A 23,098-nucleotide genomic window follows, 5' to 3' on the forward strand; every position below is an offset into this window, starting at 1 on the left:
AACAAACATAAGTGAGGGTAAATATAAACAGAGTAGCAAATGGCAATAACTGTTGAAGCTGGATGACAAATGCACCGGGCTTTATTTCACCATTCTCCCTCCCTCTGTGTCCTTTTACTCTTGGATAAAGCAGTGCTTATTTTTTATCTACTTTTTGAGAAAGAGTCTATGTTACATTGCCCAGGCTGGTCTGGAACTTGAGGGCTCCAATGATCCTCCCACTTCAGCCTCCTGAGCAGCTGGGACTACAGGTGTGTACCACCATGCCTGGCTAGAGTAGTTTTTAAACTGTACTAGTCTTGCTAGGGTGTGGAGGCTCTATTTACCTAGACTGCAATGTGAATGAAGTTCCCTGTATTGGCCACAGTGAGGTCCTACTCATTATTTAATTACCTCAACTGCTGAGTTCTAGAAGTACTTTACACATTACAACTCTTAGTCCCTTATTAGATACATGGTCTGCAAAAATTCTTTTTGGTACCAAGGATTAATTAAACTCAATGGTGCTTGACCACTGAGTCACATCCCCAGCCTCCTTTTTATATTTTATTTAGAGACGGGGTCTTGCTGAGTTGCTAAGTGCTTCGCTAAAATGCTAAGTAGCTTTGAACTCTGATCCTCCTGCCTCAGCCTCCAGAACCAATGGGATTACAGGCATGCACCACCAAGCCTGGCCTGATAGTGTTTTTTGAAGCACTAAAAAGTTTAAATTTTGATAAAATCCAATTTAACTGTTTTTTTTTTTCCATTGGTTTCTTCTGCATTTGGCATTATATCTAGAAACTACTGCCTAATCCAATATAACAGAAATTCAGACCTCCACTTTCTCTGAGAATTTTATAGTTTTAACTCTTGCATTTACCTTTGATTCATTAGCTTTGAAAACAAAATCAGATAAAGTACTTCTCAGAACTGTCCCATTTTAGGTGAAAAGGCCATAATATTATCATAATTCATATAATAGAAAAGAATATATGCTTGCATCTTCCCCCAGGGCTGGGGACTGAACCTAAGCTCTTGCACATGATGGGCAAACATTCAACCATTGAGTTATAAGCCTAGCCCATAGGCCTATATCTTAATCATGTATTACTTTGAATATAAAAAGGAAACAATTAATAAGGGTATTTTTAATGCAAAGTTTACATGGTTCATGCAATAAAATGTGAATAAAATCATAATTTAACTGTCAGATAACTTACTTCTTTTATATATATGTATATTTTAGTTATAGATGGACATGATACCTTTATTTTATTTATTTTTATGTGGTGCTGAGGATTGAACCCACTGAGCCATTATCCCAGTCCATAACTTACTTCTTTATGAGGATCTTTGTGTGCTTCCAACGTTTTCATGACAGTCAGTTCTGCATAGTTTTTAAATCTTGCTGGTTGATGCCTTAATATTTCTCTTAAAACCTTTAATGCCAAAGCCCTGATTGTAGGCTAAGAAGAAACATTTAATGTTTTTAATATTTTATGTGATAGTGATAGACAAACTTTAACATTTTTTTTTTGTACTGGGAATTGAACACAAGGGCACTTTACCACTGACCCACATCCCCAACCCTTTTTATATTTTTTATTTAGAGACAGGTTGTTGCTAAGTTGCTCAGGGCCTTGCTAAATTGCTGAGGTTGGCCTCAAACTTATGATTTTCCTATCTCAGCCTCCTGAGTTTCTGGCATTACAGGCATATGCCACCATACCTGGAAACATTTTCAATTTCTACAACTTCCGTACTTAATTTCGGGGAAACAAAATCTGTAGATATTTGCATGAAGTATGTAGCATTTTACATAATTTTAGAATATATAATGGAAAATTCACATCATGCTTTTTATATTTGTAAAAAAATATCATTCTAATATAGGAAATTTTACTTCTGAACAAGTAATTCATATTTGCAAAATTAATCTGTACTTTCTTACAAGAATTCAGTCTGTAATCTTTCATTTTTACTACTGTCAACTGTTCAAAACTGTTGAGCTCCTTGGTTTAGAATAAAAAGTAATTTATGCTAAAAGTTTCACACAGAGGAAGGCAGCCGAATAGACTCATCCTCCCAATTTCTGAACATGTGTAGTATCTGACTAATAGGCAATCTAAAAAGAGACAGGTAGGACAGACAGACAGGTTTATATATTCTGTCACTTACCTCTTTATCACCAAGGGTTTCAAGCAATAAAAGCAATATTGTTTTGAAGTGTTCATCCCAAACACTGAAAGATTCTTCCTGTGTCAGTTTCATGAGTTCATAGAGGGCAATTTTTCTTTCTTCTACACGTTCATTGTGGTTGGAGAGTTCCTTCAACAACTCTGCAACTAGGTCAGAATGGTCTAGGGAAAGATCTATCAAAAGAACATAATATTAATTTTTTAATAGCTCACTTTCACAAGAATGGGGGTGACAATTTTATAATATGAAACCCAGATATAATCAATGTTGGTTGTAAAAAAAAAAAAACATTAAGTAATTTTCTAACCCTAACCCTAACCCCAAACAACAATGTTATTTAAACACTTTTTATAATAAAAACACTTGAAAGAACAGTGTAATGAACTCCCATATACTCATTATCCAGATTTAATAATTACCATGATTTTACTATTCTTATTTCTTTCTCCCCTCCTTTCTCCTGAAGTAAATCCAAACATGTCTCTTCCTTTTACTTCAGTACGCAAGTCTATATTGTCAGGCCAAGAGGCTTTCTATGTTGGGTATTTTATTTTTAGTGATTCTAATAATGATCACTGGATTTAAATGGTGACAACTTGATCCTATCATTTTAAAGTCCCTCCCCCCCCATCAACATCAACCTTTTAATGGTCTGCACCTGAGCAACAGTCACTGTGCAGACCATTAATTAAAAGGTTGATGTTGATTGGGGGGGGGGGACTTTAAAATGATGGGGATCAAGTGTCACCATTTAAAATGGTAATTATCTAATCGTAATATTCCTTCCATAGACTAGAATTTCTTCACAGAGAGTAACTTTATTAACTAGAGCTATTTTGATTACAGTGAAATACAATTTGATAGAAAAAAGAATAAATGCTTAATATATTTTTCTTCAAGTTTCAAAGTAAAGAGTTGAAATCAATGATTTCCTAGGAGTTTTGATTTGCTTTTGCTTAAGTATGAACTCATGGATTTCATGAGTATTAAAGTAATCAGAATAGTGCTTTGAATCATTTTTTAAAAATTTTTATTTTATTTTATTTTTTAGTTGTAGATGGGGACACAATACCTTTATTTTGTTTACTTAATTGTATATGGTGCAAAGGATCGAACCCAGTGCCTCACACATGCTAGGCAAGTGCTCTACCACTGAGCCACAACTCCAGCCCCATTTTTTAAGAAAATCTAAAGATTGCACTAGAACACTGGAAAGTACCAGAGTTCCTCCTTAATTACTTTAACTGCAGGACCCAGGCAGTGGCTTGAGCTTATGTCACAGACTCACTTGTTTCCTAACTCCTCTGGAATAAAATCACCACAGAGCATGCCACACACCAATATTACAATACTGCTGACTTAAGAAGAACTACGGCATTAGGATAAATAAACACATTCATAAATCCCACAAAAATCACCCTAGAAACTTTAAGTTATCAGGGCTGGGGATATAGCTCAGTTTGTAGAGTGCCTGCCTTGCATGCACAAGGCCCTAGGTTCAATCCCCAGCACCACCAAAAAAAAAAAAAAAAAAAGTAAGTTTAAGTTATCAAACTCTCACAGGTGTCAGAGGATTATTAATGCAATTCACAAGAAAATGCTTTTGAAAGGAAGACTTTTCCATGAAAGGATGTTTATAATCGCTCAAAGCAGACTGCTAGAAATTACTTGATATGTAGAAGTCTGGACAGACTATTGAAAGGAAAATAGTTTCCACCAGAGAAACCGCATAAGTTATTTGTTACCAAACTGAACTATTTATATCACACCAAATGCCATAATCTTAAGATAATAAATTTTTTGGCTGGGGTTGTAGCTCAATGGTAGAGTACTTACCCAGCACATGTGAGGCACTGGGTTTGATCCTCAGCACCACATAAAAAAATAAAATAAAATAAAGGTATATAAAAAAGATACTAAATTTTTCCTTTTCTGACACAGTAGGGCACTGGGGTCAAGTGCAAAGAACACAGGTTTTGTGGTTCACCAAACCTCTGCCTCTTACCCTCCAGTATGGGTGGGACACGTAGTTATTTATGTTGAGGATGATTTCTCATTAGCAAAATGGGAAAATAGCATCCACCTCCTGGGGTTAGGGTTAGGAGTTGGGCCTGGAATATAGTAAACATACTAATATTAATTTTCCATGTATTCTTCTGACAGATATTGGCACATCTACAATGCTGGTAGTATTTTTGTGAATAAAATGAAAATATACAATAAATGAAGACAAGCGCTATATGAAGCTTGGAACAACCACTTCTGTGGTTTAACTGAGGGCTTATGCATCTTCAGAAGGTAATTACAGAACTTAAAATGGTGGCCTATGTTTCAGAAGTTAGTAAAGCATTATACTGTGAGTAGTAATGTTCTTGAGATAAGAAAATATCTACCTAATGTTTCAGTTATATAGTTTCCAAAGAAGTCTTTTGACAAATGGAAAATATGATCTTTAGAAACAGACATGAGAATTAGACAATAAGAGGGTAATCTTACTGAGGTATCATAAATTTGGCTTTGTGATGTTTGTGATATAGTGACTTGACATGAGAAGTTGGACATGATTCCCCAACTTCATTAGTGATCAAGGAAATACAAATGAAGAAAAAACAAATAAAGATTTTTTTATTAATCAAAATTATAAACCACCAGGCATGAAGTCATAGATTCCTGAGCAGAGTAAGGATAAAGTACAGGTTTGCAGAGCCCAAGTAGTTAAGAAGCTCGTTGTGCATATGGAGTGGCAATTTGGTGTGAGTTGTTGGAGCCCAAGTGTAATGACACTGGCATCCACGGCTTTGGGTGAGGGTAGAATGGCAGAGGCCAGAAGGATGAGGAGTTCATCTGCATAAGTGAGGATGTGTATTGGAGATGAAGACTGGGTACATACAGGAGGACTGACCAAACCATATTTACTTAAAGATAACGGAAGCTAGGTTTCTTCCTGTCAGAAAAGGGGCTATCAGTATGGAAAAGAAAGAAATTAGAATTCATACCATAATGCTACAATGGAACTGAAGCTCTTGGCGTAAACATATGGCTGTTGATAGATATTCCAAGAAACAGAGAAGTTAATGTATATATATATGTTCCCTAGGTATGGCCACTGAGAGGTTTGGAGAATAGTGATGTCCCATTAGCAGAGGGTATACTAGTACTCAGACCCTAGACTTTAAACATTGCTTTTCATTAAAAGCAACAATGTATCTTCTGAGAAATGACTGATTCCAGATTAAAGCTGTAGCAATACAACATTTGTTATGACAGAATGCAAGGATGGGGACATGTGAACAAAGAACACCAAAAGCCATCTTAAATGGGGTCTTGCTGCTCATATCAAGGACCAATTGAACATCAAAATAAATAACAACAGTTACAAATTAAAACCTACTGAGGGGCTGGGATTGTGGCTCAGAGGAAGAGCACTTGCCTCGCATGCGCGACTCACTGGGTTTGATCCTCAGCACCACATAAAAATAAAGAAATTGTGTCCACCTATAACTAAAAAATAATTCTTAAAAAAACCTCTACCAAATATAACAGGAAACTCTAAGTACATATAGTAATCAATAAGTACACCCAAAATTCTTTTATATATTTATTTATTTTTGGTGGGGATGGGGATTGAACCCAGGGCCTCATGCATGCCAAAAAAAAATTCCTTTTTTTCTTTCTTTCTTTTCTTGCTACTGGGGATTGAATTCAGGGGAACTCAAAACACTGTGCCACATCCCCAGTCCTATTTTGTATTTTATTTACAGATAGGGTCTTATTGAGTTGCTTAGTGCCTCGCTTTTGCTGAGGTTGGCTTTAAACTTGTGATCCTCTTGCATTAGCCTCCCCTGCTGTTGGGATTACAGGCGTGAGCCACTGCACCCAGCTCAGGCAAAGGTTCTTAAATAAATAAAATTTTAATTTAATGAAGTGCAGGGATATTTACATTGAGTATTTTCTGATAAAACAGCTCTTGATTAAAAGAGAAAAAGTAACTTCACAGTGAAGAAGCCTGTTAAACACCGCTGTAACCAAGTGACCAAAGTTAATATCACCAGTTGTGAAATTATGTTATTTGGTAGGGTGCAATGAAAAGAATACACAATCGCTTCTATGATACTGATGCAAGAATGCATAACCTGATTCTAAACAATAGAAAACAGGTGGGTGCGGTCCCACATGCATATAATCCCAACCAATCAGGAGGCTGAGGCAGGAGGATCACAAGTTCAAGGCCAGCCTTAGCAACTTAGCAAGACCCTATCTCAAAATAAAAAGGATTGGGGGATATGATTCAGTGGTCAAGCATCTCTGGGTTCAATCCTCAATACTAGAAAAACAACAACAAAAAATAAGAAACCCAAAACCCCCCCAAACCACCACTACCAACAAGAAAACATTAGACATATGTAAACTGAATGAACTACTACAATGAAATACTACAAAATAACTGGTTTCTGACCTCCAGAGGTGCCTTGGTCATGAAAGCCAAGGAAAGATTGAACACTGAAGAACAGAAACATGATGGCTGAAAGCAATGTGTGATTCTGAATGGGATCTTTGAGCTATAAGATATTATTGGGGGATTCTGGAAAGATAACAGAGCAGGAAGCACCCAGAATCTGTCTTCTCATCTAGAGAACAATTGCAATGGCAGTCTATCTGGTTTAACTACTTTGGAGACCAATGAAGGCTTTCAACTTGCAGGTAATGGTTTGGATGGTAAAGTTTGATTAATTCCAACTCTTCTCACAGTAGCAACTACCCATCCTCCACTCTTAGCTTCCCAGCAAGCAGTTGTAGAGCATTCTGTGCACAGATTGTGAAGCAAGGGTAGGCAAAAAGGATCTTGTCTTCCAAACAGTGAGGCTTTGTGTTCTCATCACTGTTGTTACAGATCACAGAGGTGCAGACAAAGGTTGACAGCCATTGCTATTTCAGCTCTCCCCATTATTGCAATCCCCTCACCCTAAGGCTGAAGTGACTTTCAGAGGACTTAAAGGACTAGCACTCTTAGCCACCTTCACTCATTTTCCTTTTTTCACTTTTTGGGAGTCAAATATTAAAGACAAGGACAGTAAAAGAAAACAAAGGTACATCAAGAAAAAGTTAAAAAGTGACACAGAATGCTCAGGGAAAAGCTTAGACTCAGAAAAGATCTGAAAAGATCTTAAGTTTACACCTGAGCCTAATTCTTAGCACAAAGACAATCTATAATAATCAATAAAATAAAAAATGATAAACAAAAGCAACAAAAACAGCAAACCCTAGGGTAGGGAAGAATCTGATTTCCAGAGTTACCCCATAATTAGATTCAAATGTCCTATTCTTGACATTAAAAAAAAACAACACACACAAGACATATAAAGAAACTGGAAAGTACAGCAAATATATGAAGCAAAATCTGATAGAATTAAAGGAGAAATAGACAATCCCATAATAATAAGTTGAACTCTTACTCCTGGATTCTCGTTCTCAATAATGGATAAGGAAACAGAGGATTTTAATAGCTCAATAAACCAACTTGATCTAACAGACAAATATAGAACACTCTAACCAACAAAAACATACACATTGATTTCAAGTGCACACAAGACATTTCTCAGGATAAACCATATGTTAGGACACAAGTTAAGTCTCAACAGATTTTAAAACGTGGATAACATCATAGAAGTTATCTTCTCTCACCACACCACGATAAAGTCAGAAATCAAAGACAAAAGTAAAAGTGGAAAATCCACAACTTTGTGGAAATTAAGAAATCATAAGTAGAAACTCTACTACACTTAGAGACAATTAAAAACCCCAAACATGGGGCTGGGGCTCAGCGGTAGAGTGCTTGCCTCACACATGTGAGGCACTGGGTTCCATCCTCACCACCACATAAAAATAAATAAAGAAAGAAAGAAAGGTATTAAACAAACAAACAAACAAAAAAACCCCCAAAACATAAGGTACTAAAACTTAGCTGGGGGCTGAAGTTGTAGCTCTGTGGTGGAGCGCTTGCCTAACATAAGGTACTGGGTTTGATCCTCAGCACCACATAAAAATAAACAAATAAAATAAAGGTATTGTATCCATCTACAACAAAAAACAAAAGCTTGGCACAGTGGTTTATGCCTGTAATCCTAGAGACTTGGCATGCTATGGCAAGAGCATCATCAAATTTGAGGCCAGCCTGGGTAACTTTAACTTCATTAGAATGACAGTTTTTCGTATATTTGGTCCTTAAATGTTTCTTATTAATAAAAGTTTATTTATTTACACTTAAAGGTTTATAATAAAGAATGTGTAGGTAGTTCATCAAAAGGTTTTGTCACTGTGGTATAAAAATCTGACTGAATGCACTAAATTTATGAGTTACAATTAGTTTGAATTGTTTATTGGAGGATATTCCTCCAATTTTCTTGATTGTGAGGATAATCTCAAGATACCCCCTGTTTCTTATTCTAGGGAAGAAAACTATCAAAACCATTAGGAATGTGCTCCTAAAAGACAGGAGAAAACATTCCCATTCCAAAGATCCTTATGTTTTAGGAAGTTACAATAAAAATTTGGAGGGCTGATTATCAGCCCTCCAAAACAACACAGTGTAGTAGCAGCATGACCCAGAACATACCATCAGGAAACTGGTCAGCATCATCATCAAACATGGCTTCCTTGAGGGCAGACTTGTTGAAGGGACTGATGCTATCTGAATAGTTATAGGGATTATAGTCTCGAGAGCGTGGAGAGGAGTGAACTGGCATCGAGTGGAGCAACGAAGCTTTATTATCAAGAGCTGTTTGGCTTGAGTCAGTAGCATCACCTCCTGCTCTTGGGTCTGACATCCCGGGACCACCACACATCTATTGACAGGAAGGGGAAGGCATAGTAAATTGACTTAATTTAAAATATCTCTATAACATTATAAAAAGAGGTTTTCCTACTGTTTAAAAGGCTATTTAAGAAAGTAATAATAATCAGCTGAAATAAATTAATGAAAATCAATATAATTTAAAACATATTAGAAATGACAAAGCTTAAGATGAAATGACAAAGCTTAAGCCACAACTGTGAGGGCAAATAAGAAACTATGAAAGAATGCTGCCTCTAATGATTGTTATATTTCCTTTGCCAATGATTCAACCAAATAATACGTACAATGTCATTAGTAATAGCTTCTCTATGCTAGCTAAAAGTGTGAAAGGACTTCATCACAATACAGAACTAGCTGCCAAATGCTATTGTCAAGGTAGTAAATTATGCAATGAAAAGTATGTCAACAAAGCATAAGAAAAACATACTTTAAAAAGGCCTCCTTTAAAAAAAATTCTTTTTAAAGAAGGACTTAAAAGTCCTACTTAACTTTTGGAAGGATGCCAATAGAGTTGGGCTACATAATCACACTTGCCAAAATATCAATAATAATAATGATACAGATACTAGTATCAAAATCTTTATTGCCGTAAGTATCATCATCACTACCATCTACTGAGCAACTATGTACAAAGCCATTTTCCAAACATTCTTCACATATTTAGTGTGTAGCTACTATGCGCCAGGCATTGTTCCTGACATTGGAACTAGATTAGTGAATCAAAGATAAAATGATGTTTATACTCATGGAGTTACATTCCAGTGGAGAGTCATAAACAATAAAACAAAAAACAAACAAACAAAAAAAGCACTTAATGAGTAAAGTATATAGTATGGTAAAAGGTGATTAGTGATTGAAAAAAAAGAACAGAAGCGTGGTATTAAAGGATCATGAGTGCTGAGGTGGAAGAACAGGGTTGCAGATTAACTAGAAGTGAGTAGGGTCCACTGAGAAGCCATTAGAGTGAAGCCCGGAAAAATGTGAAGGAATTATCCAGGCGACTATCTGGAAGAGTGTTTCAGGCAGAGATAATAGTCAATGTAAGAACCCTGAGGCAGGAACATGCCCAATAAGTTCAAGGAATAGCAAGGAGACCTGTGTAGCAGGAATTGAGTGAACAAAGAGAAAAGTAGCAGGAGATGAGATAATAGCAAGAGGAGCTTATTATATAAGACTGTGGCTTTTACTTTGTGACAGGAACCTTCTATTGAGTTGTGAAAAGAGGAGTAAAAAGAGTACAGAAGGTCCAAGGGGAATCAAAGAGGCCAATTAGATGCCTATTTTAATAACCTAGTAGAGAGAACTGATGGTGATAGCTTGAACCAGATAGGCAGTGGTAAGAAGTGGGTATATTCTAAGGTAGACTCACCAAGTTTCCTGACTCGGTATGGAAGATGAGAAAAGGGAGGATTTAAAGACAACTCTTTGTCTCAGGTTTTTGCTGAGCAACTAGTGTTGCCATCAACTAAGATAGGGAATAGCAGTTTCAGGGAGAAAATCAGGACTTGAAATGGGTAGTTAAAAGTTTGAATGTGAATTGAAATGCATTCTGCTCTCATGTACAACTAAGTGGAACAAATAAAAACATAATATTTTTTTAAAAGCAAAACATTCAATTAAACTAAGAAAAATGTTAAAAAAAAGAAAGTATGAATGTGGACCTCAGGAGAGAGATCTTGACTCAAAAGAGCCACATGATGTTTCACATTTGCAACAACTTTTAAGGTACATAGCAATATTTCTATTTACCTAGGGAAGACCCCGAGGCTTAGAAATAATCCTTTCATTACCCAACAACTGCTGGAATCTGGGATTTGAACTCACTTTTATCACATCAACTACCTGAATTCCCCACCTTATACCATGAGAAAACAAGATGAGCCTGAGTGTCAAATCAACCATCTCTCTTACTGACCTGTTGTTGCACAACATGTAACTTTTAGGATAGGGAGTCTTGAATATGAATGCTAAATTGGCTTTTTGCAGCCAGTTTATTCGGCCTAGTACAAGCTACCTCTCTGCTATAGACACAGGAGAAAAACAACAGTGGGAAAGGAATCAGGAAAGCAGACAAGAGCCCTCTATAGAGATGTGCCAAAATACTATAATGTTCTGCAACTTTGTAAACATTGAGAAACAATGAATTCCATAGGAAATGGCAAGATGGTTGTTTTAAAAAGAAAAGTTGAAGCCGCCAGAGTAAAGTCTAAGAAGCAGCAAAGTAAAAAATAATTACCCTGCTGGGTACGGAGGTGAACACCTGTAATCCCAGCAGCTTTGGAGGCTGGGGGAGGAGGATGGCGAGTTCAAAGCCAACCTCAGCAACTTGGTGAAGCTCTAAGCAACTTAGTAAGACCCTGTATTTAATAAAATACAGGGTGTGGCCCAGTGGTAAAGCACACTGGTACTAATAAAATGAAATAAAATAAATTAAAATAAATAAATAAACCCCTCGGGCTGAGGTTCTGGCTCAGTGGTAGAGCGTTTGCCTAGCACATGCGAGGCCCTGGCTTCGATCCTCAGCATCACATAAAAATAAATAAGTAAAATAAACGTATTGTGTCCAATTACCCAAATAAATAAATAAATAAATCCCCAATTACCCTTTTATACTGGGACAGGCAATCAATTAAATAATATTCATATATGTTAAGAAAGATAGGTCATAGGGCTGGGGTTGTGGCTCGGCTGTAGAGCACTTGCCTAGCATGTGCACGGCTCTGAGTTCGATCCTCAGCACCACATAAAAATAAACAAATAAAATAAGGGTATTGTGTCCAACTACAACTAAAAAATAAATATTTTAAAAAAAAGATAGGTCATAACAGTCTTAATGGGAGCCATATAACCTGATGGAGCAAATCATTATTAATTACTATAGTTAACATGAGAAAAAATAATTTTAAATTCCTTATTTTATCTTATAAGACTCATGTGCTATGGCCCATGTTCCACTCCCTCTTTCATTCATAATTCTACAACTACACTGGATTTCTTCAAAGGCTTCAAGTTTGCTCCTGTCACTGCAAATGTTAATTCTGTCATGGAATTCTCCTCTACATTTTCTGTGGCTTTATTTAAATTAAATGCAAATGTGATCTCCTGAAAGATGCCTTCCTCAACCCACACTAAAACAAATTCATTTTCTTCCAAGGACATTTTAAACTAAAACTCCATAATAATCAACTCTACACCAATGTCTAAAACGAACCGAGCATGATGGCACTCTCCTGTAATCCCAGTGGCTTGGAAGGCTGAGGCAGGAAAATCACAAGTTCAAAGTCAGCCTCAGCAACTTAGCAAGACCTTGTTCAAACTAAAAAGTTAAAAAAGGGCTGGGGATGTGGCTCAGTGGTTAAGTGCCCTTGGTAATCTCTGATACCAATGAATGAATAAATAAACAAACAAACAAATGAACTCGGGGGCAGCTACTTGTCTTGTAACTCTAATGCATAAAAAAGTGCCTGACAAACGGTAGACACAGTAAATAACTGAAGAGGAACAGATCCCTAGAAAATTGTTTGAAATGCTACAAAGCAAAGTAAAACAAAAAAGCAGACAAAAACAAAATCTAAATGGAAACTAAATAGTCTGCAAAATAAGAATATTCAGATACTCACTGAATCACCATCATCCTTTTTAGAATCCCTTTTCAATGGCTCATTCATGTCTTCTTGACTACGGAAGCTGAAATTTTGGATTGCTTCAGTGACACCTCTAAGAGAGCTATAAATATCTTCAGAGTTCATATTTTCTGTGTCATAATCAAATGCACTATGAAAAAGATAACACTAATTTTTATTTCTCTATAGTTTTACAATACAAACACATATGAGGAGATTATGTAGGATAAAGACAGAATTAGAGAATGCATAGCCCCAAAACATCATTAACAAAATAAAATGTGGCAGCTATAAATGGTTAAAGTACATATCCTACTGTTCCTCACCAAGGACTGCTTACAATGACTCTGGATTGTACAGCTTTTAACAACTAGTTTGTCTATCTTCAAAAATGTTCTGTTTAATATTGGCCAAATTATATTGTGTTCATGTTATGAATATGAAACAACAACAAAAAAATCCTATTACTATGTAAAACTATAATGCACCAATAAAAAAATGTGGAAAGAGAAAAAGAATGTTCTGGGCTGGGGGGTGTGGCTCAGTGGTATAGTGCTGGCTTAGCATGCATGAGGAGCTGAGTTTGATCCTCAGCACCACACAAATATACAATAAAGATATTGTATCCACATAAAACTAATAAATAAATATTAAAAAAAGAATGTTCTAATTAACCTGGGATCAGTAAACTATGGATGGCTTGTAAGCTAAGACTATTTTTTACGTTTTAAATGGCTGGAAAAAAAATCAAAAGAATGTCTTATGACACATGAAAAGTATATAAAATTTAAATTTCAGTGTACATAAGTAAGATTTTGTTGGAACACAGCCATATTTACTTATTTAGGTATTGTCTATGATTGTTTTTGTACTGTAATAGCTGAGTTAAATTGTGGCCACCAAGATTACATGTCTTAAAAAGCCTAAAATATTTACCCCTTGTCCTTTATAAAAACTCTTCAAATTCTCACAATTGACTCATGAGAATGGTACTATATTTGAAAAGAAAATAAGTGTATTTATATAAGTTTATAAGAAGTTAGAGAACTTTAAACACTAAACATAAATGTTAATGACACTAATTCTACAATCAAAACCCAAAATTCAACTGAGGCTTGAATTTAGCTACAAATTGTCTCATATGTATGTATAATATGGAAGAAATGAGCTAGATAATGTTTGTGATATGTTTTTCTTTCTTAGATGCTGATATTATATCCTACAATTTAAATGAATAAGCTGATAAAGCAAGTTATGTATATATGGCTAACAACAAAATTGAGCTAATAATTATAAGCATGAACTACTGTGAAAATCCTTTTTTGAAAGGTCAGGAAAAGGGAAAAAATAATAGTCCACTAATGAATTCATATTTTAATCTGAAATACTGACCATTTTTGAGCTTCACAGTGTGTAAAAATTATACATCTTTTAAAAATATTTTTTTCTTTTTAGCTGTAGATGAGCACAATACCTTTATTTATTTTTATGTGGTGGTAAGGATCAACCCAGTGTGTCACACATGCTAGGCAAGTGCTCTACCACTGAGCTACAACCCTAGTCCTCCAAATTATAATCTTATATTCTATATTAAGGATTAATCTCTCAATCACATGTTCTTTCTCAGAAGTATATATAATGCCATCATAAGGTCTTTATATATTTAATATTCTTCTTTTTATGCTTTATCTACAAGTTTAAATCCCCTGCCTCCTACTTTTTAGAGGTGGTTGGTCAATATTAGATCTAAATATCTATTATTTTAATTGACCTCATCATTTATATTGAGTGACAGGATGTAAAGCAAAGATACAATTTGCTGGGTTTACATATTATCTCTGATAAATACAACTATGTGATTTAACAAGACAAAAGCTCTATCAGTAGATTTTCTTTTCCTTTCAAAAACTTCTATATCTGGGCTGGGATTGTAGCTCGGTGGTAGAGTGCGTGCCTAGCACGTGGGAGATCCTGGGTTTGATCCTCAGCACCACATTAAAAATAAATAAATAAAATAAAGGTATTGTATACAACTAAAAACAACAACAACAACAACAACAAAAACCCAAAACTTCTATATTCAATACATTATCTTTGTTGTTGGTGGTGGTGGTACTGGAGAATTGAACCCAGAGGCGCTAACCACTGAGCCACATCCCTAGCCCTATTTTTATTTACAGACAGGGTCTCACTGAGTTGCTCAGAGCCTCACCGTTGCTGAGGCTGGCTTTGAACTTTCTGCCTCAGCCTCCCAAGTTACTGGGATTACAGGTGTTATTTTTATTTTGAGACAGGGTCTTGATAATTTGTTCAGAACCTTACTTAGGTACTGAGGCGGTTTTGAACTTATGATCCTCCCAAGTTGCTGGGATTATAGGCATGAGCCACCATACCTGGCAAAACATTCTCTTTTAAAAGGCTAGTTTTCGAATAAACTTAAAATTGCCTTTTTCCCCCTTCTTTTCATTTTTGGCAATATTGGGAATTGAACCTACGGGTGCTCTACCATTAAGCTACATTTCTAGCCCTTTAAATTTTGGGACAGGGTCTTGCTAAGTTGCTGAGGCTGACCTTGACCTTGTGATCCACCTGCCTCAGCCTCCTGTGTAGCAGGGATTATAGGCATGCATCATCACACCTGGCCCTGTTTATACTATTTTAAGACCTTTCAAATCAAGATGGGGATATAGCTCAGTTGGTAGACTGCATGCCTTGCATGCACAAGGCCCTGGGTATGCTCCCCAGCACCCCGCCCCCCCAAAAAAAGAAAGCCCTTTTATTAATACTTTACTAAGAGCGAGAATTTGCAAATACAAAATATGATGAAAAGTTATCCTTTTATTACCTTGGCGATAAAGTATTTTGTGATGTATTGGTAGGAGAAGTAAGAGGACTGGACCAGTTGGCTGGTGATCGTGGAGTTGGTCTTGTCAAAGGACTCCCCATGGAACTCTGATGAAGGGAGTCAAATAAATATTAACATATAATAGGTAAGTAAAAGGCTCTTAAGGAAACAATACAATTGTGAGATAGGAACACATGAAATAGCCACAGTTATTGGTCAATATTTTAAATATTCATATACTTATATCTGGTTTCTGGGAGGAAAGTTTTTCTCCTCACTCAGAAATCTAACTCTTTAGTGTTTTTATCTTTTCTCCTTACTTGCTTGCTTGTCTCAAATATTATCAACATCCTTTCCCTCAAGAATTCAACAGGATCCTAAACTAAGAATTTTAAATGGGCTTTGTATTCTGAGATAATTATCCACTTCCAACAATTACTAATGATAAAATTTTATTCTCTTAGTTTGCTTTACAAATGATTTTCATAAAGACGCCAATGGAGTAAAATGTGGCCATGTTATTAATCTGTATCTCTTACAATCTAGTGAAATAATCCCTCTAATTCACACAAAAAAATTATTCTCAGATTATTTTTCAACCTCAGACTTTGCCTTAAGCCTCTCATCAAGTGCATCTACATTTTTTATATCTGTTATCAAAAACTCCCTAAAATTTTAGTCCAGTTCTTCAAGTTACTAAATAAAATTTATTTATATATAGATTTATATCTTATTGTAATGTTTCATTTACTCCCACCTTACTTCCTCAAAATAAAATCCAAGCACAGGTGAACTGACAAGCCTATGATTACTATGTACTATCTATCCTCTCCAACCTTATTTGTTAACCCTGCAATAAGTCATCTCTGCTAATAGTGAAATAAGGATTGGTTCATCGGAAGAACATGTCCTAATGTTCTAATGGCTTCCAAAGCTGGTGCCTTCATACATATTCTGTTCACATTTGGCTTTCATTATTCGTAATTAGCCAGTATTCACCAGTGCCCTAATGTATACAAATTATAATATAAACACGGCAAGCCTAAGGCCTCTGTTGTTTCCAAGACAATATATAGTTTTACTCAGGAAACTCTGGCAAGTACAGAAATCATATATGAGGCTCAAGTTTATTTCATGTAAAGGAAAATAATTACTGTTAAACCAACCATAAGATTATACAGCAGCCAAGAAAGTAAGCAAGAAATACCTGGGTTCCATTGCCGGTGTTTCGAAGGTGATTATGAAGAAGTTTGGTAGCACCATCTTGAAAAGTTTTTGGTAAAGCTCCTAGTAACATTGTAAACTCTGGGGTATTGAGTTCAAATAAAGAAATCAGCACTGATTGTGCTGCCTTAAAAAAAAAAAAAAAAAAAAAAAAAACACAGTAAATTCAATAAATGCATTTTGGTTATGCAAAGATGACTGTCTTCTTTTACATTTCTATTAAACATCAGGAGGTTTAACTATTTTTCCCAGGGCAAAGAAAAATGTTCTTATTTCAATTATTATTATTATTTTTTTTGGAAGGAGGGGTTGGTTAGAGCATTTGTCTAGCATATTCAAGGTTCTGGGTTTGATCCAGTACTGAACAATAAAAAACAAAACACACTTCTTTTATGGGAAAGATAGAAACATTCTACTACTGAGCTACATCCATAGCCCTAGGAAGGGATTAAAAAAATATATGACCTACCATTTATTTTTGGAAATTAAAAGAGAATACAAAAAGTTTAACAAATAGAACAGAAGCAAAAGATAACCAGACCCTTTCTTCCTAGGCCTGCAATCCTACCTACTCAAGAGGCTAAGGTAGAAGGATTGCAAATTCAAGTAGTTTGGTGAAGCCCTGTCTTAAAATAAAAAAGGAATGGGGGTGGTATTCAGTGGTAAAACACCCTTGGGTTCAATTCCCATTACAAAAGAAGAAAAAAAAAAAAAGTTAACCAGATACTTTCTCTGTCAACATGTTACTACTTCAGTTTTCCTAATAAATGATTATAAGGAGCAAAAAATTTCAAATTCTACTTTCTCAATATATGTAAATCTCGAATAAATCAACAGTATCTAGACTCTCAAATAGCTAATCTAACAAATCTACAATCTGAAGAAGCTAAACTATAGCTAATATTTTGTGGAAATGGGAACAATAACAAGAAAAAAGCCTACTCAGATTTGTAAGAAATCTTACACATTTCTTCTCCTATAGTAATCAATTGAGTTATTAAAAGACAAATACTGAAATTCATATTTATAGAAACTTAAGTTCTGGAACTGTTCTGACCTAATTCTATAAAAACCTAAGTGTTTCTATGTTTATAGCATCTGAATATACAACAACAGGGGAATGGCTAAATTATGTTATATTGAAACCATGAAATATTACACAATAGTTATAGAAGATAATGTAGGTCTATTTATGCAGAAATGAAGATTGGTCTGTTATATACTGCTGAAGGAGAAATACATAAAAAAACAGTGATAACACAAGTTCATTTTATTAAAAACGACAAAGCATGTATCGTATGGGAGTATGCTTCAACACATTAGTTAATTTTGTCTTAACAAATTCATTATTAAACATACTTTACTCCATCTATAGTTTATTTTGGTTTAGAGATTAACGTTTCATCATCTCTTATAGATAGCTCAACGGTTCCCAAATCATTTACTGAAGAGTACACCCTTTCTACATGATTTTAAGCAGACGAATATTCTACATAAATCTGTGTTTCTGGACCATTCTTTATTACCCATTGATCTATTTCTGTTCTAACATCACATAATTTAAATTGCTACAGCTTTAGTATATTTTGATCAAGATGTTTATTTCTGTTACTTTTAAATTTTTTTGGTCACATGTTTTACTAGATACATTTTACATTTAAAATAAATTTTCAGGTCTTTAGCCAGATGTGGTGGCACACATCTGTAATCCCAGTGACACAGGAGGCTGACACAGAAGTATCACAAGTTTGAGGACAACCTCAGCAACTTAGCAAGACCTTGTCTCAAAAAAAAAATAAAAAGGTCTAGGGATATATATAGCTTAGTGGCAAAGAGTCCCTGGAATCAATCCCCAGTAACAACAGAAAGAAAAAAAATTCAGGTCTTTAAATTAAAGTAATATACACATAAGAATTTACAGAAACCAATGTTATAGAGAAGGTTTTGTATTTCTCAATTTCTCTTTGCAATGCTTGTTTTAACTGTTGGGCATTCATAGGTTTATATACTAATTTCTTATTAGCTTGAGATAGACTCTAACATAAGTTCTCACATAGGATATTATTGTTCAATATCCTATGTGAGAACTTATGCTCTTTTTAATACTAGTCTACCCTTTCCACTCTTTTCCCCTTTATATAAAACAGCACAAAACTCTCAATTAAAATTGTGCCAATGGTTTCCTCTTCTCTGTGTGTGTGGTACTGGGGATTGAACCCAGGGCCTCACACATGTAGACAAGCACTTTACCAGCTGAGTCACATCCCCAACTCCTAAGATGAGCCAATAGTTTCTATAAGTCGTTTTCTCTTGGTCAACCAAGCTAGAGGTTTGGCAATTTTGTTGATTTCTCCAAAGAACCAACTTTTGGTTTCACTGATATTCTCTAATATTTTCCTATCTTCATTTTGATTAACTTTTTTTAAAATCTTCTATTGGCTTCAGATTTGCTCTGCACCTTTTTCTAGTGCCTTAAGATAGTGCGTTGGGTTACTAATTTGAGATCTTTCTTTTTTTGGTATAAACATCAACAGCTATAGTTTTCTTTAAGCACTGCTTTAGATGCATCCCATGTTTTGTTAGGTCATGTCTTTATTTCATTATCTCAACGCATATTCTAATTTCCCTTTTAATTTCTTCTCTGAATTAATGGTTATTTAAGAGTAAGTTGTTCAATATCATTTATTTGAGAGTTTTCCAAGTTTCTTTCTATTATTGATTTTTAATTTTATTCCACTGTGGTCAGAGAACACACTTTGTGTTATTTCTATTGTTTGAAACTATTGAGGTTTGTTTCATGACCCAGCATGCAGAATTTTACACATATATTTGAGAAAAATGCACTCTCTGTTCTTAGTAGGTGCAGTGTTTATAATTGTTAATGAAGGTCACAAAATTTATATTCTGGATACTCCTCTGCAACAGTGAAGGAAAAGATTCACAAAGAATGATTCACAAGGAAGATGTGTACAGAAGGCTTAGGGGAGAGAATATCCAAACTGGTGAAGAGAAGAGGTCTAAGAAGGAGTTCTCCAGAAAATAAATAACCTCTTTTGGAGTAAAAAAAATATTAGCTATAATTATGTGACAGAGATGTTGAAAATATTAACAAGTATTTCAAAAACATTTTAAAAAGCTCAGGCAAATGAAAAACAAGGCAAATTATTAACTCCAAGACAAAGTTTCTATAAGAAAGGAGACAGCAGCAAACCACTTGGCACAAGTGTATGTGCATATCCAAATGTAAATCTTTTCTACTGACTACCAACAATTCAGTCATAAAGTATTTTGAAGATTATGGGGAAGGATATAGGAAAGTTATGTGGGAAAGATAGGGGAAAGCTAAATCCTAACAAAGATAGATCAGTATGTCTATATTTATCAATAGATCAATAAATAATGCCTAAAATGGATAAACCAAGAAACAGCATCTGTTCTTTTTTGGAATACATAGGTAAATGCAAGGAGAATAATTTGGAATATTTTGTGCTTGAGGCTGGGAGGATTGTAGCAAGGACAGCTATTTTTGATTCCAATTTTGAAAATTATGCTCAATTAACTGGACCAAATTTAAGATAATTTAAAAGAATTATTATTTTTTTTAAAAAGTCCTTCATAATTAATTGCTAACTGGTAGAATTCTAAAATATTCTTCCTTCACTGGCAATCCAAAACTACTGACTTGCTTTTCCAACTGATATTTTTTTTGTTTTTGGGTGGTAGGTATTGAACCCAGGGCCTTACATATGCTAGTCAAGGGTCTAACACTGAGCTACAATCCCAATCCTCCAATTGATCTTCTAAACCTTATGTGAAAACACACCTTCCGAACATCAGAACTTTTGGGTTCTGTTGTCCAAGTGATGACCCTAGACACTGCCAGGCGAGTTTCACTGGAATTTATAAAATCTCCTGGATCCATTTGTTTGGCCAGAGTTTCTATGTATTTAAGGATGGCAACCTTTACCTGCAGAGATAAGCAGAATGAGACAGGAAGATAAGATGGTCATTGTGAGGCACTAGAGTAAGCTTCAGAAATAATTACATGACTATTTTTGACAAGAAAACGAACAATATAAACAATAAAAGAGATAATATAACCACCTACCAACTTCAGGTCCAAGTATATGATAAGGTGATGATTTTTGTTTTCATACATATTAAAGCTTTTAGGTCCCAGGCATTTTATTCCCCAAGTATGAAAACTGTGGCAAACTTTCTTAAGATAATAAACTTTGTCTTGTATCTACCGTTGCATTGCAGCTGATTCTTAGCTAGCCCCAGAGGAAGTGAGTCTTATCAACTCAGTCATTTCATTTTGGGGGGAAATTAACCAAAGTATTTGAAAATTAGGAATGGTAAATCCAGTCTATCAAGGCTGCAATAATGGTGGGCAATATAGTTTGTTATTGTTTTTTTTTTTTTTTTTTTTTGAGGGGATGGTATCAAACAGGATTAAAACTGACAAAATGAGATCAGATTCATCAACTGTTATAACTGCGTTAAATGAAGAGTCTCAAAAATATTAAACAAGTATCACTGGAGAAAAGATAATATTCATTTGTAAAAAGAAGTTAACATATAGGTGTAAAAAGTCTCATTCTTGATATGTGGGTGCATGAAACAGACGTGTAGTGGGATGAAGACTATGCTAAGGTGATAAAAAGGTTTGAGAATCACTGTTTTTAAAGTCATGTATTCCAACATTCTAGGATTTCCATTTGTTTTAAAATATTTATTTTTTAGTTGTAGTTGGACACAATACCTTTATTTCACTTATTTATTTTTATGTGGTACTGAGGATCGAACCCAGGGTCTTGCAGGTGCGAGGCGAGAACTCTACCGCTGAGCCACAACTCCAGCCCCTAGGATTTCTTAATGGTTTTCTCCGACGTTACCTGTTTATACTTTATTTTTTTAAAAAACTAATTTATTCTTTTTGTGTATGTGGTGCTAGGTATTGAACCCAAGACCTTATGCATGTCAGGCAAGCACTCTACTAGTGAGCTACACCCCTAGCCCAATTTATTCTTTCAACTGACAAACAACAATTGGATATATTGGGTATATAATATGATATTTTGAAGTAAGTATACATTGTAGAATGGTTAAATTGAGCTAATAACATTTGCATTACTTCACATACTCATTTTTTGTGGGTAGAACACTTAAAATCTATTCTCAATTACTTTTAAAATGTTTTTATTGTATATATTTAAGGTATACAAGATGATGCTTTGATACACATATACATAGTGAAATGATTTCTACAGTCAAGCAATGAATAAATCCCTCATCTTACAGGGTTACCCATTTGGTCTACATGTGGCAAGAACACCTAAAATCAACTCTTTTAGCAAAAATCTCTTTAATTATAGTCCTCATATTGTAAATTAGATATCTAAACTTATTCATCCTACATTATGCACAACTTGATATTCTTTCATCTGTATCTTCCCATACCCCCTCACTCTGTTAGTATTTTCCAGCTGTGTACAATGTTATTTATCACTACATTATACCAGTGGCCACTTTAGAAATAACATGTGATATAGTAGTGTATAATCCTTGGATTCAGCAGATGCTAAACACACAGTAAAGGCTGATTTACTGACTCAGGAAAAGTAAAGTTTAAATGCACGATTAAAACAACTTGAGCCAGGCACCAGTAATCCCAGCTGCTCAGGAGGCTGAGGAAGAGGATTGCAAGTTCAGGGCCACCCTGGCAATGTAGTGAGACACTGTCTCTAAAACAAAAATAAGCCGTGCCCACCTGTAATCCCAGTGACTTGGGAGACTGAGGCAGGAGGATCACAAGTTCAAGGCCAGCCTCAGCAATTCAGCAAGACCCTGTCTCAAAATAAAAAGTAAAAGAACTGGGGATGTAGCTCAGTGGTAAAGTGCCCCTGGGTTCAATCCCCAGTACCAAAAAAATAAAAGAAATAAAAAATCCCAAACCCTAGCAAGTTGAGATACTGTCCAGGTTAATGTAATTAGTCTCTCTATGTTCTTTCTTCCCTTATGGATTTAAATGTCATTTTTATCACTCAGGCCAAGTATCTATGGGAAATCTCTCTGGGTAGTGTTATGCCAAATTAACAGATAGGAAGGAAAATATTGAAATAAAGTTCTGCCTCTTATACATTTTCCCCTTCCTGCTCCTAGTACCAAAAAAAGGGGGATATCAAATTATGTTCTTCTTTCATAAGAAATAAATATTTAGATTTATAATTTTACACAGCTTACAAAAATAAAAATAGCAAATGGGAGTACATTAAACTAAAAAGATTCTTTTATGCAGCAAACAAACAACAGAGCAAAGGGACAACCTATAGAATGGAAGAATATCTTATAAAGCACACATCCGATAAG

The 23,098-nt window shown here is 35.1% G+C and overlaps 1 protein-coding gene across 9 annotated transcripts in view; it reads right to left on the reverse strand.

The window, feature by feature from the left end:
* Positions 1-23,098, reverse strand: part of Clasp2 (cytoplasmic linker associated protein 2) — a 190,960-nt gene that overhangs the window by 12,794 nt on the left and 155,068 nt on the right. For all 9 annotated transcript variants that reach the window (XM_071619732.1, XM_071619729.1, XM_034636296.2 and 6 more), the window contains 7 exons: positions 20,550-20,693; positions 16,710-16,853; positions 15,503-15,609; positions 12,655-12,808; positions 8,795-9,023; positions 2,161-2,354; positions 1,320-1,448 (listed from right to left, as the gene is read on the reverse strand). In XM_071619732.1, coding sequence (XP_071475833.1) covers positions 1,320-1,448; positions 2,161-2,354; positions 8,795-9,023; positions 12,655-12,808; positions 15,503-15,609; positions 16,710-16,853; positions 20,550-20,693 — 1,101 coding nt within the window. The remainder of the gene's footprint in view (positions 1-1,319; positions 1,449-2,160; positions 2,355-8,794; positions 9,024-12,654; positions 12,809-15,502; positions 15,610-16,709; positions 16,854-20,549; positions 20,694-23,098) is intronic.

Source organism: Marmota flaviventris, chromosome 1 (genome assembly GCF_047511675.1).
Source record: "Marmota flaviventris isolate mMarFla1 chromosome 1, mMarFla1.hap1, whole genome shotgun sequence".
Taxonomy (NCBI): domain Eukaryota; kingdom Metazoa; phylum Chordata; class Mammalia; order Rodentia; family Sciuridae; genus Marmota; species Marmota flaviventris.